The sequence below is a fragment of the Apteryx mantelli genome, chromosome 17 (assembly GCF_036417845.1).
Source record: "Apteryx mantelli isolate bAptMan1 chromosome 17, bAptMan1.hap1, whole genome shotgun sequence".
NCBI lineage: Eukaryota > Metazoa > Chordata > Aves > Apterygiformes > Apterygidae > Apteryx > Apteryx mantelli.
In genome coordinates this window covers 9,583,344-9,600,546 of record NC_089994.1, presented here as the reverse complement: position 1 = coordinate 9,600,546, position 17,203 = coordinate 9,583,344, and the positions used below count along the sequence as shown (strand labels likewise).

Below are 17,203 nucleotides of genomic sequence, written 5' to 3'. Positions count from 1 at the left end.
TGTCCAAAATGCCCACTATTTATGAAGAATATTTCAACTGGTAAAAAGGCTCATGAAAACATTTATGATTTTTTAGAATTTAGATTCAAGACTTATTACTGACTTATAAATTTTAGGATGTTTTACATGGTCCTGCTTATGCAAATGATAAAGCATATCATTATCATATTTTCTCTCTGTATTAAAAGTATATGGTAATTGAGTGTATATATATTTTAAATACACACAGAGGCTTCTCTGGTCACCTAAAATTTCTTTTTATTCTCTATTGATTTGTTTCAAAATTAAGAAATAATCAAGCCTACATTTCTGCTAGTCTCAACTATTTCATATAAAAAAAATAAACATACTAGCCAGACAGGCTTTACATTCGACAGATTTTCCATAATCACATCACAGAACATTCTCTGAAACCCTCTTAAGTGGCATTACTCTGCGGAGATGTCCTGGTATCTGATTAGAAAAGAGGACCTAAAAGGAATTCAGATGCCCGAGCACTTCAGATTCTTCTAACACAAAGCAGATTTGTGGTGCAAGAAGGTGTTCCTGAGAAATTATATTACTACTGTATACAGAAATGTAACATTTTTCACTTTCGCTATTAAAAATGACAGAGAACCTCTGCTGCCACTGAGAAACTCATATGGCTCATGTATATGTACTGACATCCTTTTGCATGATTTTTCCACAGAATCACATTGATCTGTCTGCATCCATAATTCCAGTCTATAAGCACAGACAGGCTGCAAATTTTATTTGCCTCCAGAAACACTGATCTCAAATGCTCCATAGGGTGTTTTGAAATTCCACATGCTAAGCAAGTGTTAATTATGACTGCTGCTATTACATATTTATAGATAACACATGAACAGTTCACAAATCTCAAAACAGGTAATAACCAAATGCTGTAAGTGGAACTTCACATAGCCTTCAAGAGCACTTTGCCTTTAGTAATTTTCTTAGTTAATCAGTTAATCACCTGAGTTGCTTACAATACACCAGTAAGGTAAGTCACAAGCAGAAGACAAAACTAGAAATAATTCTGAAGAAAAACCTGTGTTTGGGAAAAGAAATAAAACAATTATATGGTTCATTTTATCATTTTACACAAGCCTCCTACTTCCTTCTTTGTATTGACTGAAGTATATTTTTTCTCCCACAGTGCAGAACCTTACTTCCTTTCAAAGTACTGGACAGCAGCAGCTATGCAGCATAGAAAAAGGCAACATGCCCAATATTTAGCAATTGATGCTGCTTAAATAAAAACTCCTAATCACTTACAGTATTTGATAAAACTCTGTTTTTGAGATTACATTGGAAGTTTTTGTTTCTCAAGCAAAAGTTGGTTGTTGGTGAAAAAAATGCATCTTTGTAGAGATTCAATGAACGTGAATCAATCAAATATGCTATGATTTTCTCTCTTGCAGCTCAATTTCAATTATAGTTCTTGAAGCATTTTGTTAGAAGGCGGCTTAGGCTATTCTTAAAAAAAGAAGGACGTTTTTGTTTTCAGATGGTTCTACTATGCAACACACGATTCAGTATGGAAAAAGTAAAGTATCTGCAGTAAAGATGTAATCAATTTCCTCTTCAGTGTACATTTTGCATACAGTCATTTTTCTGTTCCTATCAGAAGATCTCACCACACTAATGTACCTAAATATGCATTTATGTTACTGTTGCGAAGACTGAGCTGACAAGAGCAAAAACGAAATCAAATTTAGTTGAAACATTAAAAGAGACAGTGGATTTATTTCCATTATTACACTTTCTCAAAAATGGGCTTTTTTGTAACATAAATGTCTGAAACATTACCCAAATTCCTATGAACAAGAAGCTAATCATACAAGTAGTTATATACATTTGCTTATGCATATTTTAAATAACACGAACAATATAGGTACACAGAGAATCTGTATTATCAAGTTAACAACATTTCACATTCTCAAAGTCACAGCCCTTAAAACAAATATGGCCTTGAGTAAGCCCTGTGACCCTTTAAGAACCAGTGCCCTTTTAATAAGACATGTGACCTGAAGACCTTCAAGACCCTGAAGATGCTGATGTTAAAATACGTGGGGGGGGGGGAAGGGGGAAATCAGTTTAACCCACTAATGGTTTCAATTTGTTTGCTATTATTTAGGCAGAAAACATGGTCCCTGTCCTTAAAACTACATGTTAGACTGAATTTCTGTAGAAATGGAGAGCTGTATGTTCTCTCTCATTCACATACCACATATAGCAATACTTATTTCACTAGGTAGGAAACTAACACAATTGGGTCCTTCATAGGTCAAAGACTTAGTCATTTCCCAAAGCCTGTTCCTATTCCTCACAATCTCCATTCAACTTCTACCATCAACACCAGGTTTACCGACAAACATGCTGCTTATGCACATGTTGTTCATTGATGGCGTTAGCCTATGAAACACAACAACTATAAAAAATGCAAATCCAAACTCTCATGCATTAACTCACTGCAGTTAATAGAAAGCTTACTTATCTCCTAACGCAGGATTTATCTTGCTTAACCTTAGCTAGAATTAGAGACCTAATTTTATGACTAATAATCATCTAGGCTCCCCCTACAGTTTAGTGAGGAATAGCTCCACAGATTTATCCTGTCTGCCACCAAACATGTCCTAAATTTAGATGATCTGCATTCTGGAAGTGCTGTCCCGGTGTGCATAGTCTAACCTAGTTGTCTAGACATTCAGCTTTTACATAAATCTCACAACTGTTTATATTTTCTCTGAATCAGTTAACTGGGACAACCTTCTAAAGAAAAGAACCTTCTATTATCAAGGCTTTTTCCCGAGAAGATAAAGATCTCTAAAGCGTCAATAACACTTCACATACTGACCATAAGAATTCAGACCAACAACCTTCAGAGTGCTAATTTATAACTTCTAGTTTATAATTACTAATAACTTATACCAATCACTGCATATAGAACTTTCCCTTTTAATGTTTTCCGTTATTCACATTATGGTGAAGCTAGTTACTAATATTTTAATTACTCAAAAAGAAGGACTTCTTTCCCCTCTAATGGTGTACAGCCTCACAAGCTGATGCAACCATTCAGCTGTGAGGGCTATTTATTTGTAACATGATAATTTTAAATATAGATTTTGCCACTGCCCAACTCTAATATATACAACATTATTCCTATTTCAAGCTGTGCTTACTATCCTGTGACAACCTGCTATAGCACTATTATCTAGATACTCTTAAGACCCTTCATAAAAACCAATACAAGCCCTAACAGTGCAGTTTTATCATTCCTAATATTAAGCATCTTGTATATATATATTACAAAGTTTTGAATAAATAAAACATCTTGCACAGCCATACAAAATAAATACATGAGCATTTATAACCTAAGAAATTGTGTCATGCAGTTTTTAAAGCCAGTGTCTTATCCTTTTACTGCTCTGATACTGACTTCCTGTTTAAAATGCCCAGGGTGGGGCTGCTTCCAAGTCCAATAACCAGAACACGCACTGCAATATCTGAGGAGCTTAAAGAAAAAAAACATGCCAATTATTAAGTTGAATCTGTTACGTAGCCTGTCTCCCACTAATTCCTTCTCAAGGAAGAAAAGCTTTTCACTAGACAGAATGGGACTAATGCCAAAACTTAGCTCCTTCTACCCACAATGGCTGCTGCATGTTCTTCCATCCATTTCTATTCTTCACGTGTTTCATTTCGGAGCAGAACTGGAACAAGTGAGAGCACGCTGCAGCTGCCGTGAGGAAAGAAGCCAGCTTCTGGCAGTAGTTACATCCCACAGAGGGCTGTTTCTTCATATAACCATTGAAAAACAACTGCCTACTCTGTCAGCACCCTCCGTCCTCATTACACTCCTCTACCATGCTGCCTGAAGGCTTACCCCATCATGGGTTTTTCCTCCAGCACCTCTAGGATTATTCACCTTATAGCTGTTTTACAGGCTGCTGTTAGTATATGCATACATATACATAAAAATCCACAATGCTACTAGCAAACATCCTAATTACAACTCTAAATAAAAGACTGATTTGAAGTTTTAAAAGGATGTTTTATCAGTGGTTTTGTGTTGCCGTGGTAACAAGATTCCAAGGGCATATCCAGGGATAAAAATCTCTCTGAAATACTGCTTACAACTAGGATAGGGAAGGGAAAAATAATTCCAAGCAAACAAGCCAACCTATAAAGATGTTTACTCTTTTTTACTGAGTCTACATTTAGCTCAATCGTAGACATTTCCACAACATACTGACATTTATCAAGTTACGATGAAAATAGCTTAAACTTATTTTTAAGACTGCTGTAAGAAAAATAACACATTATTACTATATAGTTGCCTAGCAGTATCATAATGGACTGTTCCATTAATTTGCCACAACTTCTTGGCTGGGGGAAGGTGGCTATGGGGTGTGATTTCTTTTTTTAAAATATATATAATCAAACATCAACTCCTTCAGTTTCTTCAGAATAATTGTTTCTGACTCCAGATGATCAAAATGTAGGGAGCTACAGTGGATTATTCCGACTGAGAATTTTTTTTTTTTTCTTCAAAGAGCAAAGACTGGAAAAAGGATAAAAAGAGTCAAAGTGAGTTTCAGATTTGAGGACATCCAATAAAGGTGTCAACTTTATAATACTGAATATACTTTTTGACCCCAACTGTAAATATCTAAGGTTATTAGAAGTCTTTGTTACTTCCACTTTTTCATATTATTTTTGAAGCTAAATAAGCATACTACTCATTAGACCTTTTTTATTACTACTACCTTACAAAATCAGCATCTGTTTTTAAAAGGAACACACAGATATTCAGATTTAAGGTGTATTTGCCTTGTTTTAATGGGCCTCAGTATATAAAAAGGCAATCCGCTTCTTGCCTAAGAGTCGATTTATTAGCTTTCTCTAAAAGAAGTTCTTAATAACTGAACATTTCCTAGGCTTCTCAGTTGTGAATTCAGGAAATATAATGCTTTTGCATTAGATAAAAATTCAGTGATATTCAGTGATAAATCCAGGATTAATCTAGCTTGTCATTTCTGTAGATTGCACCCTTACACCTTAAGGGTTCCTATCCATTCTGTCACAGGAAATAATGAAGATGATATTTTAAATGTTTAAAGGAACAGTAAAATAAAAAACAAACGGTGACAGAATTAATAATTGAATTTTATTTTGTGAGAGTCATTATCCCTCTCCTTTTATAAAGTTAGGAGGAAGTGAGAGAGATGAGGAATATTCTTTTCTACTGCACCATGCATCACAGATAAACTACAAAAAAAGGAGCATCTTAAGACATTTCTACCTCTTTCTTCATTAAAGATTTATATTTATAGATTCTAATTTCGACCACGTAGAAAACTTAAATCTATGAAAAGAGAGAGATACTCAAGTATTAGATTCTTGGGAAAGAAAAACCCTCAGCCTTGAGGCTCTAGTTGTTTTTCAAGCCTCATAAACATTATATAACTTTATGGACACAACCACTGGACACTTTTGCATGCCACTCAGAGGGACAAGAGTCAAATATGTTGTAATTCAGCACTTTTGAATTATCTATTGGTATGCTACAGACACTCCCCATTGATTATTAAAAGCCAGCAGTATGTGTTACCTTCTCAGTCTTAATGAAATACATATAAGTACTAGCAAGACTATAATGAAAGAAAAAGCCAAAACACTTGAATTCAAAACTGAGATACTTCAGAGTAAATTTGGATACAAGCAGTATATACAGTATTCCCAAAAAACTGAGTGTTTGGGAAATGGACCTTCTTTCATCCATCATACAGCCATGAAATATCCAGTATTAAAGTTTTCAAAAGTGAAAGTGAGACAGGAGAAACATACAGTGGGTCCCTCTAAACATAGCTATTCAAACAATCACCTGATTGCTGAATTCTCCACCATTTGTATACAAAGTATCAGAAAACTACCTGAAGTTATAAATTACAGGATGACCACAGATTTAACTCTTCTTTTTGTTGAGGAGAAGAAAAACAAAAACAAACGATGGCTGTTTGTAAGCACAGAACAGTCACTGTCAATTTCACTGCTTTTTTCTTTTTTTTTTTAAATTTCATGCTACAAAAATGGCAGTGAAGGAAGGCTGAGCAACAGAGAACATTAAAATAACTAAAAAGTAGATATGATCCATTTTGCAGCAGGATTAACCTGGCCCTGCCTGAAAATTCCTAACTGCATGCTATTTGAACATTTATTTTCTTTTAGTGGTTTTTGATTTGCCAGGATCACTGGATAGATTATTGCTTTTGGCTAAGAAAATACAAACAGCTGTTTCTAAATCTTGTATCATGACCCCTGTGTAAAGCAACTGTCATACTTTACACACACATCATGAATTTATCTGTATCCTTAGTCCCTTTTTATCTGTTGCTCATCACCAAATCATCAAGGCCTGCTACTTTTTTTTTTTTTTTTAATGGAAGATGACCTGAACATGCTATTTTGGATTGTATTTGTTAAAGTTGATTGTTTCTTTCCTTTTCCAAAAATGAGGGGGAAGGAGGAGGGGAGGGACACCTTATTTCTAAAACAGTGTCCTCTAGTTTATCCCAAGTGCATAGCAAGGCGCCCAAATAATCAATGCTGACTGGTCGATCATTACGATGATCGCTAACATTACTTTGTTAGATCTCCGAAGATTGCCCCAGTTCTCTCCAGTCTGCACTAAAATATAACTGCATTACCTTCACCTTTACCATGTACTTTTTCAGCCATTTTCCCCATATCGTTTAATACCAGTCCTAACATTAAAGGTTTCCAGCACAATTATGCCAAGTCTTTCCCACCATGACAAAAGTGAATAATTGCTCTTAAGTGGTTTTATTCTTTGGGAGTTTCTGTTCTACCACAATTTATTGACCTTCACACCATGAATTCTTAAGTCCCTTTTGTAACCTTCTGTAAGAGAGGTTTGTTTTCGATAGTCTATTCAAATAATTCTTGTAGGTTACAAAGGCACAATTTTCTTTTTTCAGAATTGGAAAAGTAAAATCTGATGGGACCTTCTGCAGCATTATAATTCTGAGCTATTTACTATGCACACGATTTCATAGTTTAACTCCTTAGATCATTCCTACTATTTTGAACAGAAATATCTAGCCAAGGCAAATGGAGTCCAAGTCTATCAAATGAATTAAAATCACCAAAAGCTCAGTCAATTCATAATCCTGGGCGTGGCAGACCAAATGATCAGTTGTTTTGTTAGCACCTATTAAGACAAAATATAGAGGTGATTCTAGAACTACACCTTAACATTAGTATTATAAAAATATTAGCTATTTCACCCAATATTCTGTATTAAGTTTGGTTAAAGAAGTCACTTAACTTCATTGTGTTCTGATCAATCTTAGTTGTTCCAGGAAACCCATCAGTTCTCTCAATTTCCTGTGCCTTTTTATATGTATTTTTCCTTCTATACCTTTAACTGTTTACCACTATGACTCCAAATCACCCTATTAGTCTGCTCTGTTTTATGCCACTTCAGTTCACTTCAGGTCAGACTCCAGAAAATAGACTTGTCAAATAGTCTCTTACGTCTTACTATTTTGTCTACTTTTTGCCTTTCCACTTGTCTTCCCCATTTTAGAGGTCTACCGGTGCAATTATTTCCTCTACTAAAAAAAAAAAAAAAAAAAAAAAGTGAATTTACTTTTCAGCTAAAACAGTTCTCCAACACAGTTAACTCTGCAGCTGTGTAAGCACTAGCACCAGCAGAAGAGAGGAGGAAGGAATTACATGACCTGAGGCAGGGAAGGAAAGGCTGCCCCTTTAGAAGCAGCACAGGCTTAGATCAGCATAAGTCAATCATGAAAACCACAGCTTAAGTTTCTAACCCTGATTGTCCTGAAAACTAAACCTCCAAACATGAGCCAATAAAGTGCTGGCTTCCTCATTCTGTGCTTATGACTTCTCAGAGATGCAACAAGAAGCAACCAAGAAAAGTGAAGACAGGTCAGTTATGTAACTAGTATCACTCCAGATCCTCGGAAAAAAACCTATGAGCAGCAGCAAAGCAGGTTACATGTTTACAGGAAGTATCCTTCTTCTTTCCCTCAGAGGGGTGAGAAAGTGCTTCCAAAGGAGCTGTGAATGGTAATGGTATAACCAAAAGTGACAATCAGGTTTACTCTTTTGCCTAATAAAGTTCTAGCTTTTTCTTCTATCCCAAACACTTTTCCTAAAAGCAGCTTTACAAAATGGAAGACAATATAAGATCCACACAATTACTTTATTTTTCAGAAATTAGCTTATTTAATTCTTTGATTCCACATGATGTAAATCTTCAGGAAAAATAGTTTGACGTTTAACTCCAAAAGGATGCAACAGCAAGCATCCCCCCCCCCAAACCCTGAACAAAATCATTTATGCATACTCAGAAGCAGAGGGGTTCCATAAACCTGTAGAAACATCAGTCCAACGTAAGAAGCATCACCAAGCAGCAAAGAAAGCAAGCTAACTGTTAGAGTTCATTTGAAAAAAAAAAAAAAAAACACTAGCACTGCAAATTTCACCACTACCAGAGGTTACTTCTCTTGAGTATCAGTTTACAGGGCATTTTTTTGCATGCTTAAAAAAAGACATGCCAACACTAAACCCTGTAAAACAACAAATCCCAGTAAAATTGGGCAAATTCTGGGCTGATCAACTGAAGCAGTTTGGGGAGTAATGATTTGGAGTGCTCTAACCACTTCAAGTTTAATTTAGGACATATCAATATCTCATGGAGCAAACTGCCTTCCCATCCAACAAAAAGCAAGGTACTGCAGTGACAGCTGCTAATTTTAAGGAAAACTGCAAAATGAAGTAATTACATATTATAAACTATAAGTCTAATTACAAGTTGCTGGTAGTTAAAATGTACTCATAACACAGATGAATTACTTTGTACCATGCAACAAAAACTCTCATTTGCATTCTAATCACCATTTTCACTATTTTATGAAAATTCTGTTAAAATACAAAAGAAGAACTTCCAAAAGAAGATTTTTTTTCCCCCTTAATAGAATTACTTTTTATGATTTTAGGTATTACTAAACAAAGTAGGGAGCAAAATAACATGCGCACAAGTAAACTATGCCACTGAAAGGCAATCAGCCCTAAGGAGAAACACAGCAACCATTTTACAAGTCTTTCTTTCAACCAGCATGTAGACAGCCAACAGGGCACTAAAAATGTCCCACCACAGCAGTCAGAGTGCAGACAGTTCTGTACGAGATACTCCTTCTACATTAGCAGACTTACCCAGTGACTAGAAACAGAACGGAAAGGGGTGGAGACAGGAATGCTCTTTGAAAGAGAAACCAACCTACTGCACAGTGATGGAGAATGAGAAATCTCATTTTGCCAGAGTATCTACCAATTTCTGATGAAATAACTCCAACTGAATTAATCAGATTAACCATTACTTCGATCTAATTAATCTATTTGCTCAAAGCTGATAATGAAGTAATTCATGTTTGGCTTTTAATATACCTTAGAAAAAGATGAGTATGAGAATAGCTTTTTTACATCCAGAAAAGTTGTACTAAAGCAAAGGAAAATAAGTCACCTTCTGAAAGGGAGATTCATCTACAAGCAAACATTTATTTTTCATAAATGAACTAACAAGCAATATAATCTAGACTTCACAGAGATAAATCACCCGAAACAAAATATTGTTTCACATTTACTATTAACTTTGCATTACACACAGTAAAAAAAATTACACTCTAAAATATACTTGTACAACCATACTCTTCATCTGAGCAATTTGCAAATCAAAACTGTTACTTTAAATGTCATTAAAAACAGTTAATAAAATATGCTTTTTTTCAAATGTCATTTGAAAATTTTCTAAAATACCTAGCTTTCAGTGGAAATAAAAGTATTCTTTAAGTAAGCAGAACAACATCCAACTTTGTCCATTAGCAGCGTGTGCTTGCAGCGACGAAGGCTTACCATGTACTGGGCTGCATTAGTAAGTATGTAGCTAACAGGTCAAGGAAAGAGATTACTCCTGTGAGGCCACATCTGGAGTACTGCATCCAGTTTTGCTCTCTTCCAGTGCTGGAGCAAGTCCAGCAGAGAACCATTAAGATGGACAGGGGGCTGGAGCACATGACATACAAAAAAAAAAAAAAAATCCTAAGGAAACTGGTTTCCTTAGCCTTGAGAAAAGAAGGCTGGGGGGCATGAGGAAGCACCCCATTCTGTCTTAAACTACCTAAAGGGGAATTACAGAGAAGACTGATCCAGACTCTTCGCAGAGGCAAACAGTACAGAGGACAAGAGGCAACGGTCCCAAGTTGCTGCAAGGGAAATTCTGATGAATATAAGGACAAGAATTTCACCATGCAAGTGGTTAAACACTAGAACATGTTGCCCAGAGAAACTGTAATCTCCATCCTTGGAGATTTTCAAAAAAATTGAGTGAACAAGACCCTGAGCACCGTGATCTAATTCTGAGGTTAGCCCTTCTTTGAGCAGGAGGCTGGACTATGTGACCTCAAGACGTCCCTTCCAGCCTATATTATTCTATGAAATATTCCACAGCAAGATGTCATAAAAAATATTTCTATTAAACTGATCAGTGAATTCCCTTTCTAGAGCACAGTTGAAAGCTATGACAAAGTATCAACATATTAAAAAAATTATGATGTTGGTGAAGTGCTAGTTTTCAGCTAAAGCTGAACTGTACACATACTCAGTTGGTAAGTGTTAACTCTCTTCCTACAGGCTGTATCTCCCCACTCATAAACAAGTAGCTCACCGAACTAACAAAGCCTGGTTTCCTACATGTTTCTGTTTTCCTTGGGAGTACCAATAAACCCACCCCTGAAACTGGGGCATTTGTAATATTTCCTTGGGGGAGTCTCTGACTTCTCACATTTGACCTCTTGATATAGTCTCTTCCTCAGTGGACCAGTTTATAGAATCTCTGTGCTCTACCAAAATACCTTTTAAGAAACCTGCAGGAAGTTTGCATATTTAAGACCTCTACCATCTGTCAAATTTGATGGAAGGCAGGCAACAGGTTCAAGAGCCATATGTGGGGGTACAGGAGACAGACTAACACAACCACATACGGATAATGTGAATACATAAGCCATATTTCCACGATAAATCATGCTAAAAAAAACCCTCAATTTATCTTTATCTGTTTCTGTGGGCTGGACCATGCTATGTTAAGAAAATGTGTATTTATTTATGAAATGCAAGTGTCCCTAAGCTGCACTCTTCAACTCCTGAGCTAGTATCCCATTACTTTGGGCAGACAGGAAAAGATGCTACCTCTCATCTCCCATAAATCTTAAAGACAGCTCTAACATGCACAGAGAGAAGTGGTTGCTGTCCCTTCCCCAATGCCTGCTTAACAGCTTACTGACCACCTGTTGCATCACAGGGGACAGAAGAAGAGCAGCTCTAATTGCTCCTTTTTTGTTTCCACGTCAGGTTAAGGAAGTGCTAGCAGTCTGAGTGACTTAACTAAAGGGAAAAGCTTACCCCTGTGTCTCTCTTCCCCAGAGAGAAGCTGATAACCGGCCACCAATTACATTCCCTAACTTTCTACTCTGATCTTTGCACTAACTAGAACGTATTACAGCTGGGTAACTTGTGTCAGCTCACTGTTTTCCATAACACAGAGACCAGAACATGTTAATTAAAAGGTATCAACACCCATACCCAAGCTGTGCTCCCTAAAAGCACATATAAGCAAGCTCAGGTATCTCTAAATTTGGTCTATCACAGAGTACTCACTCCAGATCAGTGGAATATTTAACAGAAAAAAATTACAGGTTGCTTCTGTTCCTCGCCACCAAGCAAACAGTCTCCAAATCACCAATTTGACCCTCATAGATTGGCACAACTGGTCTCCATACTACCTTTTTGTCTAATTTCAGACAGTCTTGAGAGAAGACATTATGCAGTCATTAACCCAATCAATGCTATTTTCATCTTTTAATATAAATGCCTGTATCTTACAGAGCAATCTCTCCCTAATCTTTTCCATTTGGAATCTCTTTACGAATATACTTCTCAATTTTCATATAAAATTTTCTCTCCTCTAAAAGGAACTTCCATGAGAGATTAGAAAAGAACAGAACTTTGAAAAAAACTACTGCCAAATGTTTTAACTATTCCTTTTCAATATCGCATTAATGTTCATCTACTGACTAGCTTAATTTTTAAACGTAACTCTTCTACAGAACATCACCAACTCAAAGATGTCTTTCTAACAACACAGTAAAATCCAAGCCAAGAAATGCAGGATTTGAGCTTCAAGATTTTCTTCCAGCTGCATTCATCTTTATTATTTACTTATAATATTTGCAGCAGTGATGCTTCACATGTGCATAAGTGTGATGATAAGGGGTTACCAAAAAATGGAACACAAGATAGAACATCCTTATCATATTCCCATTAATTATTTCTTTCCAAAAATATGATTTGTTTTAAACTGTCAAATGATCATCCTTGTCAAATTACCACTGACTGAATAGATGAAGGACAATTCCGACCAAAAATTTAAGGCTCAACACAGTCATATTTTCATCACTGTTTGTGTGCATTTAGAGTACAGCGTGTTAACAGGTTATATTCAGCACTGCCAAAAGCAAAACCGAAAAAAAAAAACCCCAAAACCAGACTTGGGGAGGAAGAGAGAATCTCAAAACCTTGCATCTGCAAGTTAGTTCTGAAACTTTCAGACTTTGTCTGAAAGTCAGTTCTAGGTGACTCTCAGGTTAATAGTCTCTTATATCACTGAAAGGCAGAGAATATCATTACATAAAGAACTTCACACCAAAATCCCTCAAAACAACTCTTAAGCAAAAGGGGAAGAACATGAGAAATAGACACAGTGTTTGCATGTATTTGGATAAATTAATTCAGAGTAACAAACATGACTGTATGACTAAATAATGGCTCAAAGCTGCTAGAATGTATTGCAGTCCTAGAAATTGTTGAAGATCTTAGATAAAACTTTATTTGCGCTGTGGTCATTCCCCAGTTTCACATGCAAGAGGACTGAAAACAAAAAATAGGTTAGAAAAGGCTATTGACATGGATATCCACTTATTAATCATTTCACCACCACCACCCCCAGCAACAAAAGTTCTGGGTAAGATGCAAGCCTATATCAAAGAACGAACATTTTTGGCAGAGGACGTTACTGGAGGACATTATGATTGAGGTTTCCCTGATAATATGCCTCTTGCATACGAATCTGAGAAAGTGCAGCCACAACATAGCAGTAAATATACTGCTCAGATAAATGAATTTTGAGTAAAATAGAGTTAAGTTTAAAATGACTGTAATAGAGAAAACAGTTAAATGCCTTTAAGGGCTTTCAAATTCAGATGAGAGAATGTTCATGTACAGTATATTCCAACATTTTCCTCTACTTCTTGTGCTATTGTTTTATGTTCTAATCAATATTTCTCAAACATTCTATTCTCTGCTGCCAAGTCAAAATGGAAGCTGGCTGTAACAATGTTACCCTAAGAACACTTCATTTGCCCTTTTATTCAGTGACATAATTAAAAGAATTTTATTTTATCTTGTTTTCAACTCCCAAATTCAAAACCCCAGAAATATAGGGGTCAGGAAAAACAGACAAGAGTGAAGGTTTTTAAGAGTTAAGTCACTTGCTTTCCATACAACAAGCCTTATGGCAGAATAACTAGAATCTCTGAAGTTGTATGCGTTAGCTGGGGGTCTAAAAAACAAAAACACCGAAGCTTGCTTTGTTTTCCTTCATTAAAGCATACAGATTTAAATGGATTTTGCAGCTGCAGGAAATATCTCCATCTTCACCCTCATAGCTTGCCCTCTAATCACCTCACAAGGGAGAGGCTTCTGCAGATCCTCACTGCATTACCAATCAAAGCAAGACATGAAACATTTAGTATTAATCTGCATAACCTACACCTCCATTGATTGATAAGTAATCTTATTTAACCGTAGCAGCTCATATGCTGTGCACTACAAAGCATTACGTTTGCTATGGCATTTAGCTAGAACATGTGCAATCCAACACTTACCAGGTATACAACACAAATTGAGACTTTGTTCCCTGTCATTTCACATCCAAGGCAGAAGAGCAACAATTAAGAGCACAACATATCAAATTTAGTGCTTCACATTAATAACTTCAGAGGGGAAAAACTCAGTAGCCAAATGCATATTTCAACTGACCCAGAGATTTTTTTTTTGTTAATAACTGTGTATAGCATTCATATCAGACCAAAAAAAAAAAAAAAAAGCTTTTCAACAAAAGATAACATTACATAGCCAGTCTTGGAGAAAAAAATTAATATTTTAAGTAACAGAACTTAATAACACACCATTTGGAAGGGAAGAAAGTGGCCATATTTTCCCTATATCTGCATACTAACCTAGTGATGCCAAAAAAGGGCATGAGCTGCCATCATACTGCTTCTTGTAATCTTTGATCATTGGTGAAATATTTTAGCTTTAACACAGTGTCTGAGTTACCACTTTTAACACCCCATTAATATGAGTGGGACTATACACACATCTTGAAAGTACTATTCCAAATCAGACTGCAAGCGTAAACCAGTGCACTCAGTAGTGAGATTATGGGCACCGGCTTAGGTGTCCCAGCATGGATGAGTTGCATAGTAATAAAATGTGGCCTGTACCATAAGCTACAAGTTTTAGACTGGATATATTGCTGTGATTTATACACTAAATGATAATAGGGGTATTTTTATGCCACAAACAGGATTTTTGATTTACATTTTGAAGGTTCTTCCCATAGCTAAAAAAGTGAAGGCCGCAATTCAAAACTTAAACACAGGCTTATCTCCCAGCTAATCTCATGCCTAGATGAAAGCTTCCACTCTGAAATACAAGATGACTTCGTTTTAATAAGCTAGCACAATCCAACATAGCTGTAAAATCTGTAACATATACTCGGATGCTGCGAAGAGCCTTCACTGAGAAGCGCACAAGTTTATAAAAGATTAAACATCAGAGAGAGAGAACATTACCACTGATATAGCTTTCATCAAGTCATAACCTGTAAACCTCATTTAGTACTCCTGGTCAAATTTGAACACGTTGAAGAAATAGAAACAGTGTTGGAAGAAAGTTGATAAAACAACAAAAACAGTTTTAATTTGAATCTCTTATTCAAAAATAAGTCACTTTATTCTGTTTTGCTAATGGGGAAAACAGAATTAGAAATTGTAACTAAGGTCACAGAGCACGTCAGTCTTATAGTCCAGTCACTAGGTATACCATCTCACAGCATCATCGCACCTCAACCCACCAAACGCAGGCTGCTAAAAGAAAACCTATCTCACACTCTAAATCCGGTTAGCTTACGTTTTCAGTATTTTATAGTTCATTCGTTTAGCTTTTTAAGACTGATATTAACCAAAGCAAACACATACTACTGCTTTTTAGCGAGGCTTACCATAAGTCTTCATGACATAAAATAATCAAGAACTAGAAGACCTGAACAGAACTTTCACCTGTATATATGTTAATTTAGACAATAATCTGGCAGGCTGCGCAACACAGACAACAAACACATCCAAAGAAAAGGCAGACTGGAGCAGCAATTCGTACGCACGGATTCACTTTTTTTGTTTATCAACTATGACCTTACAAACATGCAGCACATGCACAAAGAGAAATACAGAGCTGTTAGCATGATGTTACGACCTTTTCCCCTTTTTCAATGTCTATAATATGACTGTAAGGAGAGAAAAAAGAAAGGGAGAAAACAACCCGAGAGGCAGGAGCAAAAAAATTTAAAAATAACGAGCACACGACAGAAAGGAAACGAGAGGCGTAGCTGCACCCCACGGTGCAGGAATTTTGGCGGGGGGGAGAGGCGACGGCAGCCGGGGGTTGGCGGCCGAGGAGGGGACGGGCGATGCCGGAGGGACAGCCGCGGCAGCACGAAGGGAAAAGCGGGGACGAGGAAGGAGGCAGGGATGCTGGAGCCCGGGCTTCCCCTCCCCCGAGGGCCCGGCGCGGGCCGCTGCCCCCCGCAAGGGCGGGCCGGAGCCCGCGGCCGAGCCCCCGGGGAGGCTGCGGACGGGCAGGGCGGCGGGAGGAGGGAGGAAGGGAGGGAGCTGTGCAGGGCAAGGGCGCTGGCCCGGCGGGGCGCGGCGGCCGGCACTCACCACACCATGCCGTAGGCCCCCTCGCCGATGTAGGAGAGGTTGGTGTAGCGCGGCCCCACGTCGAACACTTGGCCCCGCACCATCTCCGGGCCCCCGGCGTTGGCAGCGCCGCCCGCAGCCCCGGCCCCCGACACCGCCGCCATGTTGTCCGTGCCGGGAACCGCGGTGACTGCGTGCGGGGGGGGCGGGGGGGGAAGGCGGGGTGAGGAGGAAAGAGGAGGGCGAGGAAAGAGATGCGGGGTGAGGAGGAAGGAAAAGAGGCGTCGCCGGCTCCGCCGCGCTCCGGGGCTCCGGCCGCCGGCTCCGAGCCCCCGTCAGCGCCGCCGCCACCACCGCCGCCGCTGTGAGGAGACGCTGCCGGACGCGCGCGCGCACCCACAGGGCCCGGGGGGAGGGGAGGGGGGGGGCTCGCACGCACGGCGCTCGGGGGCGGGGCGGGGCGAGGAGGCGCGCGGGGGCGGGGCCGGGGGCGGGGCCGGGGGACTGCGGTAACGGCGGCTGCCGCAGCCGCGGGGGGAGGGGCGGGGTCACGTGGTGGGCGTGCCGCCTCTGCGGCCGCCCGGCGCCATTAGAGGCGTCAGGTGGCGGCGGCGGTCGCGGCCCGGGAAATGGTGTACGGGCGGCGGCGGGGGTCGGGCCGCGCCGCGGGGTGTCCCTCGGCCCCGCCAAGGCCCAGGGTGCCCCGCAGCCCCGGCCCCGCGGGGCTGGCCGCGCCCGGGGGTGTCGGAGCGGGTCGGGGGCTTGCCGGCTCCGCGTGGGGCGGGCGGCCTCGCTGCTGCCTGACAGAGGGCCCGGAGGAAACGCGGGACGGAGGCCTGGGGCCGAGGCCTGCGCTCCCTGCGGCCCTGTCACGCGGCTGCCGTTTCCTTTAGCCCCTGCTGCAGTACACGCTGGTTGTGCTGCAGGCCGTGCGCGGTGCGGAGCACTGCTTTGCGCGGGGCCGGGCCCGGAGTCGGCTGCAGGGGGGAAAGATTCCTCTTGTGCTTAAGGTGCTGGTCTGAGACCGAACAGGCCGCGCTCTGCTCTTGGCT

General features: G+C 39.4%; 1 protein-coding gene across 2 annotated transcripts in view; it reads right to left on the bottom strand.

Moving 5' to 3' along the window:
- Positions 1-16,537, bottom strand: part of MAPK1 (mitogen-activated protein kinase 1) — a 38,741-nt gene extending 22,204 nt beyond the window's left edge. For both annotated transcript variants that reach the window (XM_067307199.1, XM_067307200.1), the window contains exon 1: positions 16,173-16,537. In XM_067307199.1, coding sequence (XP_067163300.1) covers positions 16,173-16,315 — 143 coding nt within the window. In that variant the 5' untranslated portion in view covers positions 16,316-16,537. The remainder of the gene's footprint in view (positions 1-16,172) is intronic.
- Positions 16,538-17,203: the final 666 nt, after the last annotated feature.